The sequence below is a fragment of the Leiobunum rupestre genome, chromosome 1, assembly GCF_980474605.1.
Source record: "Leiobunum rupestre chromosome 1, qqLeiRupe1.1.hap1, whole genome shotgun sequence".
NCBI classification, from domain to species: domain Eukaryota; kingdom Metazoa; phylum Arthropoda; class Arachnida; order Opiliones; family Sclerosomatidae; genus Leiobunum; species Leiobunum rupestre.
In genome coordinates this window covers 88,510,234-88,522,244 of record NC_143384.1, presented here as the reverse complement: position 1 = coordinate 88,522,244, position 12,011 = coordinate 88,510,234, and the positions used below count along the sequence as shown (strand labels likewise).

At 39.9% G+C, this 12,011-nt stretch overlaps 1 protein-coding gene across 1 annotated transcript; it reads right to left on the bottom strand.

The window, feature by feature from the left end:
• Positions 1 to 2,944: 2,944 nt before the first annotated feature.
• Positions 2,945 to 5,143, bottom strand: LOC149968817 (putative G protein-coupled receptor Mth-like 3). Its single transcript, XM_090173325.1, has 2 exons — positions 4,939 to 5,143; positions 2,945 to 4,133 (listed from the first exon to the last, which is right to left on the bottom strand). Exons 1-2 carry the CDS (start codon positions 5,102 to 5,104, stop codon positions 3,037 to 3,039), a joined length of 1,263 nt encoding a protein of 420 aa, XP_090029451.1. The 5' UTR covers positions 5,105 to 5,143; the 3' UTR covers positions 2,945 to 3,036.
• Positions 5,144 to 12,011: the final 6,868 nt, after the last annotated feature.

Below are 12,011 nucleotides of genomic sequence, written 5' to 3'. Positions count from 1 at the left end.
GAACCTATTGCTACTAGCTATGCCGAAACATTAGACAACGTTGCCCTGTCGGTAGTAAGTGACCCTCAAGGGGTCGGGTGTGCAATATCTGGTGGCTTTACCGGGGAGTCGGGGTCCAGCCAAAAAATTAAAATCTATTTTTTACAAAGAAGCCAATTTATACAATAAATGTATAACGAATGATGTAAAAAATCTAACGCAGTTTAAAAAAAAGGTGAAAGAATTTATAAGAGACAACCTCCTCTACTAAAAACTTTAACTAAACGAAGTCAAATAAAACCTATTATTATTAAAAAGACAAACAACGTTTGGGGTAACTAAAATATATTTATTCAATAATTTATTTAAAAACCGATAATTATAAAAATGAATATTATTGAAACCCTTACCGAACAATTTTTAAATCACCATTCAAAATATTAAACCATTTAAACCGGTTTTACATATGCGATATCGAGAATTACTAATTCACCACCCTTATACGTAATTCTTTAAAAATAAACATTGTATACTATAATAAATGCCAATTTATACTAATAAAGGAAATTGATATTACTATTAACATTTAGTGTAAAATATAAATATTTAAAAAACCGGTCATTCTCAAAATCATCCACGTTTTGATTATATTATTATTATATTATAACACAGTGAAAATTAAAAGTTTTAAACTAGAGACGAACTTCGAATCGATTTTTTTCAATATTATAATTTGTTATTTTTGTTATCGAACGAGAAGGTCCGAAATTATTAGTTTAAGATTTCGGTCAACTTTAAATCCCTTCGAACAGTTGGATACTTCTCCTAGAAATGCCTCACTGATTAAAATTCTTTAACGCTTAATAGACCATGACCTGATTACTTAATTGCCAGAAGAGGAACTGACGCAACATCAAGTAATAATACAGAGGTAGAGGGGAATATAAAACCAGAAATTAAGTTCTCAGAACCGTCCGGTGGAAACCCCGTTCCTCGGAAGGTCAGACGAGTTTTTTGTTAACAAGTCGTTTTATCTCGTCTGCCAACTGTTAAAACACGTCGAACAATATTTACTTTTAAATTAACGAATTGCGATTTTCAGACGACACTCAAATATTAAGATTAATATACTACTCTGAAAGTTTACATACAGGGTGTTTTAATTTAGTAACCCAGGCATTTTGTTCCAAAACTTTACTACCTAGAAATATGAAATTTTCAGGATGTACACTATTGGGGAAGGTTTTCTTATTGGGAGATTGCAGCAACATCGTTACATTGTTCACGATGTTTTAATTTTTATTTTATTAACGCTAGGTGGTTGACGTAAACTGTAAATGAAAAATTATAGAGCATACTCGCAAACCATAAATGAAATGGTTTAGTTGGAATTGGTCAAATTGTCACTGAGACATATGGTCATAAAAACAAGTTGGTAATAAGTTGTCTCGTTTAAAAAGAAACCTTGCTTAATAGTAATTTTTGTATAACTGCTAAAAATTAATGTTTTTTAAACTAATTTTTTTATTTTTTATTAATTTTGAGAGAAACAAAAAATTGAGATTTATAAGAGTTATATCATTTTGCACCAACCCTCGATCCATTTCAGCTGGGGTGCCGCAAGCTCCCTTTAATACCCCATTGTTAAAAGATGATATTATATTGTTTACAATTTAGCAAAGAGGAAAACACTGTAAAATTTAAAATTAACAATTTACAAGTACTAATTACATTTCAATTTTCGTTTACATTTCCACATCAAACAAAATATAAGTTATACTTGTGGGGAATAAAATAGGCATCAAATGTTTAAAGTTCAATTACAATATAATATCCCATTAAATTAATAAACAATCAGAGTGCCCTATATGTGAGCAGTCCAGTACAATTTATAGTGAAATGCTTCACCAATTATTGCATGGCGGTCGCTATTCAGCAGACATCTTTTACGCACTCTGATTGTGTATTAGTTTTACTGATATCGGCAGATTTCCGAGGATAGCCAGAGTTCCTACACAGTACTGATGAGCCCCAAAAGGCCGAAACCGGTCTACTCTTGGAATCTCTGGCTGAAGTGATGACTTTTGATATAACTATCTTAACGTTGGATTTCAACGGAAGCCCGAGCGTAAAAGATGTCTGCTGAATAGCGACCGCCATGCAATAATTGGTGAAGAATTTCACTATAAATTGCACTGGACTGCTCACATATAGGGCACTCTGATTGTGTATTAGTTTTACGGATATCGGCAGATTTCCAAGGATAGCCAGAGTTACTACACAGTACTGATGAGCCCCCGAAAGGGCGAAACCGGTCAACTGTTGGAATCTCTGGCTGAAATGATGACTTTTGAAATCCCATCCCATTAAATTGAATTAAACCCATTTAAATAAATAATGATAAAAACCAAATTTAATCAATTTATATCGTTTTGTTGGAGTAGAGCTCAAATAAATTACCGCTAACCATCGAGTTAGAGGATGGGAGCTTAAAAAAATATCATCTTAAATTATTAAGTAAACAATTTGAAACAACAATTAATTAATATTAAGAAGTATTGAAATTGTAATAAATACTTATTGCTAAAAAGTCATTTAAACCCGCATTTTCAAATCAATTTTTAAAATAATAAAAGGTATAAATTGTAAATGTGCTCTGAATATGTTTTGAGATATTGTCTTTTTGACTCAACAAAACCAATATCACCTAATACATTTATCTTACCTTATTCTCATAAATGTTATTTCAAATGTTTGGTTTTGAATTAACATTTAAGTCATTGAAGTTACAAAAATATAAAATAATCAGCTAGGCTTATACCCAAAGCACCACCTTATGCCCAAGTCATCTAGCGACTTTTATTGCCTTAAAACAGGTGGCCAGGATTATTCTAGCATATACATAACGGCTGGTAAAAGTATGACAAATATTGTAACAATCGTACACTTTTCCCTAAAATTATATCCTTGTTAAAACCTCTTCCGTAGAAGATAAATTACATATATTGTAACATTATTATGATTTTCCTTTAAATTTAGTGGCATTTCTTCATTAGATCATTTTGCTCCCTGTAAAAACCTCTTCCGTAGAAGATTGCGCGTCTTTTGGTTGCAAGTGAAGGCTACGAAAACGTAAACTCCCTGCAAACCCGAGAGGACAATGAAGGGGTACCACAACTCGACGATATTCCCCAAGGCAGCAACGAAACCGAAAATCCAAGTCAAACCCAGGACGGTGGCCAATTTCACAAATAGGGCGAAACGCATCCTATCGGAAAAACCGCCCACCATTTCAGTTTCCTTCGCGATACGGCTGACGTGTACAGCCGTCAAGGTCAAGAGCACCACATTCACAATAACCATCGTTGCAACTGGTACCACGAAAAATACAATCAGTGGTTGCTTCTCATTAATCCAACACAAGAATTGTCCGTATTTGGGACGCCATCCGCGAACGCCATCTGTCGGAAAGATGTCGAGCAACACTGACGTCATCACAATGGCGACAGGGGTGCTCCAAGCGAACAAGGAGTATTTCACGAACCGCTTCTTCTGGTTTGATTCCCGACTGAAAATAACGGAGCTAAATGTCCTATATAAATGCAAAGCGTTGACGTTGCTCCAAAAGAAAACCGCCAAATAAAAATAGTGCAGCATCACGCCAAAGACGCGACATCCCCAAGGATTGTCATAGAAGTAAGGACCAATTAAAAATAATAAATCAGCCAAGGCGAGACTCGCAGAGAAGGACATTAATATCATTCCGGGAACGTTGCGTAGATCAGGCAACAACGAGTACACGATTAAATGAAGGCACAGACAAAATATTGAGATGAGTAAGCTAAAAAAGGACAAGTAGTTCTGGATGGCATCATAGCTCTGCGTCTCATTAAAATACTGTATCGTTCTAAATTGAACTACAGGTGTTGTCAAATACTCCACGCAGACGAACAAACTCACTATGATGCCTTCCGGGTCGTAATCGGCTTCGTAGTGTTCTGGAGGAAGCAGCCTGTCACCGAATAGAAGCACGGTCCCGTTGTCCAACACTTCGAAGTCGCTGGCGTTCAGCTCCACAAACGGACAACCAAAATAGGTGTCGCTCTCGTTGAACGCGGATTCAATGTACGAAGTTCCATTTTCCATCGACAAATCTAAATTTTCCATTGCAAATCAGGATTAATGTTTGGTATATATAAATATTTCCAGAGCATAAATGGATCTTTCGTAGACGCAGAAGCGTAAAATATATCTCAAGATAGAAGTACTCTTCTTTCTTATAATGAAAATAATAATAATTATAATCAGCTTGGCTAATTCCCACTCCAAATAAAAGGCACTACCTTAGGTCTAAGCCATCAAGCGACTTCTTAAGCAATTAATTTAGGTGGGCTGGCTACAATCCGTAGGAGAGTGGTGGAGAGCCATTAATGCCACGGGAGCTAACAGCTCCTTACACTTACTATTATTGATAACCTCAACAAGTGTTTATGGTAGGGGAAGCCGAAGAGATTGGGAAAAAACCAGTGGGGAAAGAAAGTATGTTTCACTGGTTTAAGGGGTTTTCCCCCGAGATCTTCGGTTTCCCCTTCCATAAAAACTTGTTGAGGTTAACGGTAATAGTTAGTGTTAGTGTTGGCTCGCGTGGCTTGCAGGGCTTGCCACCACCCTCCTACGCATTGTAACCCGGCCACCTGAATTTAAGGCTTTAAAAGTCGCTCGATGACTTAGGCCTAGGGTGGTGCCTTGGGTATTAGCCGAGCTGATTATTATTATAGCCCTTTAATATAGATTTCTGATAATTTAAGTATCTACCCTGTGTTTATTGTTGACATCTTGAAACGCATTTCAAGTCTTTCATCACACCAAGAAACATGTTTCACTTTAATGGACACTTCTTTCGGTCGAGATATAATATACACTTCTCGTTTGGAGTAAACGGATTTTTGACGCACGTACCTGGACTTCCAATTGTCGTAACGGGATTTTTAATCGGCTCATGTCCATTTTGAATTCCTTCACTTGAATTCTCAGTTTCCAATCCGTGATACCCATTGGAGTTTAAAACGCAAAATACGGAAACACTTAGTCCAAGCGAGACACTGAAGCTAACCGAAATCCTCATGTTTATTCCTAGCACTAAATCCAAACCAAAATATATATAATCGAAATGTTTTAAAAATGAAAAAGATTTTTTTAAATTTAAGGATAATAGAATTAATGGATTTATAAAATAATAGAAATGATAAACACACTTTTTAAGAGAAGTTGGAGCTACATTTTAACCAAACGCTTCGTTTTTCATTAATATAACTATTGAAACCGCTTTGACGTTGTGCCGACAAAACCTGCGCAGACAGATGTTCGCTCTACGACTCCAGATAACGAAAATAACCTTCGTTTTTTTAATTCTGGATGTGTACGTATTTTAAAGTTGTCGGGCAGGATGTGGTTTGGAAATTCCTCTCTTATTCCCGAGAGATAAACTGACAGTCACACGCATGCTTTACTCCTTCGTTTCCGGATTATTTTTGTCTTTCCATATTACGTAAGCAGAAGCAATTGCGCACCTTAATTCCAAAAACAAGTATCGCAAAATAAAAACAATATTAAAAATTTATCAATTGAAAAATTTACAAATAGTATAACGCGATGCTATTTAAAAATAGGTTTAAACTTTCAAGCTATAATAAGTTTCGTGGATTGATGAAACGCTATTTCAATTAATAGAACCTTTGATTATATTTTAAAAGAAATCCTGTGAATGGTTAGCTCTACATTATCTTTCGAAGAATGTTTCCGACGAACAAGTGAGCAAAGGCTCCAATTTCGAAATAAATTTAAAATGGAGCATAAACGAAGTGTCTCTTTGAAATTCATGTTTTCTTCTTGTTTTTAGTAAAAATGCTGTACGTATCTCTATTTAGTCTTAGAAACAGAAGAAACCTTGTGAATGTTTAATAAAGTTTTCTGCTACCAGATGGGGTAAAGACTCCATCAACATCGCGCTGCGTTGTTAGAGTAGCACTAAAATATATAGTCTTTAACCAGAGGCGAGTATCATGCACCCTTTAAAACTTCTTCGATCAATATACTCATATTTCACCTGCAAAATAATCACATTAAAAATGACAGTTGTTCCCGGTTTTGAAGTGTTGAAACTTTAATAAACCCTATTAAAATATAATCTATAAGTTTATATTCAAATTGAGAACGAAGGCTTAAGTGTGACTTAAAACGAAAATTTTAAATAATCTTATTAAAATAATTAAAAAATCTAAATTAGAAATGTAATCAAAACAGAATTCAAAATAGATTGTTCAGATTTGTTAGAATAATTGTCGCTGAAATGTCCCAAACGTATGAGAAACGCTACATAATTCTTGGCAATCCCTTAGTGTAGTATAGTCCTATTTCTCGTAGTATATATAATGTAGCGCAAGGAATCCCAACGGATTCCAAATCAATAATACTAATATCAGTAGCGTGCCAACGTTTTAACGGGAGCGGGGGGCAAAAGCAATGGTATAAGCACATACTTTGTTAAATAGGCTGCATCCGAAAAAATGACGAGATGAAATGGGTTCAAGTGTGCAATAACTAGTGGGTTTTCCGGGGAGTTGGGGTCCGGCTCTTGTAACCCATAAGGGCGATGGAGCACTAGGATATGTTAGCTCTGATCAAATGGTCCTATCTCTACCTCCGACTTAAGTCAGGTTTGGGCTGGAAACAGAGCTTCGGTTCAGGCTAACAGAGAGGGTCCGTGCTAACTGGCCGCCTCGGTGGATTGGGTAGCCTGCTGTGGGGCGGCGGGCCTCCGTATGAGGGCACGGTGGTCCTGTTCCCTGGCTTTTTGGAGCACACCGGGATCTCCGGTGCCAGCTGTGCCGGGTTAAGTGGACCGCTGTGTGCCCGTCGTTCCCCTTAAGGAGCTCTTTCTGAAGGGTATGACTATTTACCTACATAGGTAAGGTGTCAACCGGAGTTGCTATAGCATCCACTCTTAATCCCAATGCTGTTTGCGAAGTGGGAGATGGTCGTCCCATTGCTGCACCTTCTGCGGGGTTGAATGGCTTGCGTCAAAGGTGCGACCATCAGGAGTTGGGTACTACTATCCGTGCTGGATTTGTCACCTGTCCAGGCTTGTGGACGATGTCATAGGGCACTATGACGATAGACCTTCGGTGTTGTGGTTTTAATCTTACCAGGTACACCGGGCTAATGATTGTGACACACTGAGAGATAGAAAACTTAACACAAGAGTTTCGCATGTTTAGTCGACCTGTCAGGTTAGAAAATAGGTATCCTGAGTGAACTACACCTCTGTGCACAGTCTGCCTTTTGTAAAAGTAGCGGGCGCCGCGCCCCTGTAGTGAAATAGAAGCGGGGGCAAGCAAGGGGGGCACCATAATCGGATCTCGTTCCATCCTAAAACCGGCCTCAGGAAGGCACTGTATTCGGGTAAGCTTAAAATAGAAATTACCACTGGTTGAGGTTTGTCATGGAAATAAAACATTTAATAATCACAATAAAACTATGAAAAGAAAATCAAGACTTGCCAATACAAACTAAATTACTACAGACATTTAATTTGAATATTAGAGTAGTAGACAACCTTCGTCGTAGACGAATAAAGAAAAGCTCCCATTTAAGGGTAACTTTAGATATAAGGGTCAATATGGCCCAATAAACACATTACAAAGATTAAAATAAATAAATATTGGAAAATAAAATATAAAGAAAGATTTTACGGCATTGTCTAACTGATGCCGTATAGTGCCAGTTTGTTGAGCGTGTCGGACACGAGGTCACACATTGCGTGTTGGTACTGGTTTAGCGCGGCGATCTCTCCAACACATTTTCCGACCACGTTCCTTGGTTGTAAGTTCACCGTTTTTCGAGAAGTTTCTTATATTTCCCCGAAAAATATTCGAAGTCCCGGTTATAAAGTCGGATGTTACGTGGTACTTTTGGAAAGTCATTCTTTCGGATCAATCATGACCGTGGACAGGAATCCCGCAATTGGAACTTCTTCCAATCAGCCACCGTGGGATTGACTCAAAAAAAATATAACACGAAATGGCGTCAGAGTAGCGGCCCTCATCAGTTTACGAAATTTCAGCATAGATAAGTAAAGCGAGAGGGGGACATGGCAAGTAGTCTCAGAACGACTTCTAATAAGTAGAGCGGTTTTGAAAAGAAGGAGTAAGCCCAATAGCATGTCACCTGGACGGTTAGCGTCCAGGTAGGTATATGAGTTCTGGGAAAAGAATTCTTAAACAGAGCCATCAATTTAAGAATGTTGGAAACGTTAAATAATCATCTGACCATGTGAAAATGATAACTTAATAATTTTTAGCGTTACAATAATTTTAATACGTTTGGTAGTTCTAACGAAATTTTCCAATTAGTGAACAAAGATATCAAAATATGTCTTTTAGTTTTTCAAACTTCATGTTTTAAATGCATATAATTTTAATTATAATTTAACAACGCGCTTTAAATGAACGAAACAATGACCATGTACATTATTGTGGAACATCTTTAAACCCTCTGTTGTAACTTCTTGGTTTATTTGTATACTAGCTGTTTAATATCACATTAAACCCCATTCTATTCTATTCTACAGATAGACGAACAGACCGACCGATTGACCACCAGACAGACATATAGACAGCTAGATGGATAGACACAGACACAGACAGACAGATAAATAGAGAGACACAGACAGACATATAGAGAGATAGACTATTAGATTGACCGATAACTTGTAAGAGCTATCTATATTATAAGGAGCGCTTGGTACGTTGGTCGTCGTCGTCGTCCGAGCTTTCAGGAATCTATATTATAAGGAGCGCTTGGTACGTTGGTCGTCGTCGTCGTCCGAGCTTTCAGGAATCTATATTATAAGGAGCGCTTGGTACGTTGGTCGTCGTCGTCGTCCGAGCTTTCAGGAATCTATATTATAAGGAGCGCTTGGTACTTTGGTCGTCGTCGTCGTCCGAGCTTTCAGGAATCTATATTATAAGGAGCGCTTGGTACTTTGGTCGTCGTCGTCGTCCGAGCTTTCAGGAATCTATATTATAAGGAGCGCTTGGTACTTTGGTCGTCGTCGTCGTCCGAGCTTTCAGGAATCTATATTATAAGGAGCGCTTGGTACGTTGGTCGTCGTCTTCGTCCGAGCTTTCAGGAATCTATATTATAAGGAGCGCTTGGTACTTTGGTCGTCGTCGTCGTCCGAGCTTTCAGGAATCTATATTATAAGGAGCGCTTGGTACTTTGGTCGTCGTCGTCGTCCGAGCTTTCAGGAATCTATATTATAAGGAGCGCTTGGTACTTTGGTCGTCGTCGTCGTCCGAGCTTTCAGGAATCTATATTATAAGGAGCGCTTGGTACTTTGGTCGTCGTCGTCGTCCGAGATTTCAGGAATATATATTATAAGGAGCGCTTGGTACTTTGGTCGTCGTCGTCGTCCGAGCTTTCAGGAATCTATATTATAAGGAGCGCTTGGTATTTTGGTCGTCGTCGTCGTCCGAGCTTTCAGGAATCTATATTATAAGGAGCGCTTGGTACGTTGGTCGTCGTCTTCGTCCGAGCTTTCAGGAATCTATATTATAAGGAGCGCTTGGTACTTTGGTCGTCGTCGTCGTCCGAGCTTTCAGGAATCTATATTATAAGGAGCGCTTGGTACTTTGGTCGTCGTCGTCGTCCGAGCTTTCAGGAATCTATATTATAAGGAGCGCTTGGTACTTTGGTCGTCGTCGTCGTCCGAGCTTTCAGGAATCTATATTATAAGGAGCGCTTGGTACTTTGGTCGTCGTCGTCGTCCGAGATTTCAGGAATATATATTATAAGGAGCGCTTGGTACTTTGGTCGTCGTCGTCGTCCGAGCTTTCAGGAATCTATATTATAAGGAGCGCTTGGTATTTTGGTCGTCGTCGTCGTCCGAGCTTTCAGGAATCTATATTATAAGGAGCGCTTGGTACTTTGGTCGTCGTCGTCGTCCGAGCTTTCAGGAATCTATATTATAAGGAGCGCTTGGTACTTTGGTCGTCGTCGTCGTCCGAGCTTTCAGGAATCTATATTATAAGGAGCGCTTGGTACTTTGGTTGTCGTCCTCGTCCGAGCTTTCAGGAATCTATATTATAAGGAGCGCTTGGTACGTTGGTCGTCGTCGTCGTCGTCGTCCGAGCTATCAGGAATCTATATTATAAGGAGCGCTTGGTACGTTGGTCGTCGTCTTCGTCCGAGCTTTCAGGAATCTATATTATAAGGAGCGCTTGGTACGTTGGTCGTCGTCGTCGTCCGAGCTTTCAGGAATCTATATTATAAGGAGCGCTTGGTACGTTGGTCGTCGTCGTCGTCCGAGCTTTCAGGAATCTATATTATAAGGAGCGCTTGGTACTTTGGTCGTCGTCGTCGTCCAAGCTTTCAGGAATCTATATTATAAGGAGCGCTTGGTACTTTGGTCGTCGTCGTCGTCCGAGCTTTCAGGAATCTATATTACAAGGAGCGCTTGGTACTTTGGTCGTCGTCGTCGTCCGAGCTTTCAGGAATGTTTGCGTAGTCGGCCACGAAGCCAAAGGCGGGGCGGCGAGAAAGGGCCAGCGCGGGACGGTGAGAGAAGCTGCTGGCCTTCGCTTCGTTTTGAGGTGGTTCGACTATCTATTTTCTCAAAATCTGTCGCCCCTGAGAGTTGGGCCGTGTTTGTCCCAACACGCAAGACACTCGATATTCTCTCTTTCCACCGCGAATTTCGGAGGGGGGAAAGGGGTGTTTTTCGGAAACGGGGATGGGCGACGGTTTCGGGGTCATTCCGATTTGAAAGCAGCGTTATCAGATAGCCAAAATCCAATTATAGACCCAAGGACTAAAAATTATATATTTCCAGTCCAAGTTATAGGACATATTGTATTTGGCGGTAATTTCAATTTTGCATCGGATATCCCACTGATGTTTGATAAAATTTCTGTTTTAAATAAACCCAGTGACGTATAGTAAAATAAAACTTTTTAAATAAAAAAATGCAAAATTATAAAAACACAGTTATCCATCGCATTTGTCAGCTGCGAGCCGAGAAATTATTGTACGGTTAACGCTCTCAGTAAGAAATTTTCAAATTTTACGATTTATAGGTCATCAATATCGCAAAGTCGGAAAAAACGTCCTATATAGTTCACTGTTAAAATTATAGGAGACCGAAAATGGTAATTATCGCATGGGAAAAGGGGGAGGGGGTCTTAGGGGGGGAGGTCGATTATGGGGTTAAGGGTACCATGGCAATTATCGCATGGGACAAAAGGGAATGAGCCTTACTGCCGTGGTTCGACTACGGAGAAAAGGGTTGCACGGTAATTATCACATGGGAAAAAGGGGGAGGAAGGGCCTTACTGGGGGTACCCCGGTAATTATCACATGGGAAAAAGGGGGAGGAAGGGCCTTACTGGGGGTACCCCGGTAATTATGACATGGGAAAAAGGGGGAGGAAGGGCCTTACTGGGGGTACCCCGGTAATTATCACATGGGAAAAAGGGGGAGGAAGGGCCTTACTGGGGGTACCCCGGTAATTATCACATGGGGAAAAGGGGGAAGAAGGGCCTTACTGGGGGTAACCCCGGTAATTATCACATGGGAAAAAGGGGGAGGAAGGGCCTTACTGGGGGTACCCTGGTAATTATCACATGGGAAAAAGGGGGAGGAAGGGCCTTACTGGGGGTACCCCGGTAATTATCACATGGGAAAAAGGGGGAGAAAGGGCCTTACTGGGGGTACCCTGGTAATTATCACATGGGAAAAAGGGGGAGGAAGGGCCTTACTGGGGGTACCCTGGTAATTATCACATGGGAAAAAGGGGGAGGAAGGGCCTTACTGGGGGTTCCCCGGTAATTATCACATGGGAAAAAGGGGGAGGAAGGGCCTTACTGGGGGTACCCCGGTAATTATCACATGCGGCAAAAGGGGAGGTAGGGCCTTACTGGGGTGGTTCTACTTTGGGGAAAAGGGTGCCACGGAAATTAGCGCATGGGAAAAAG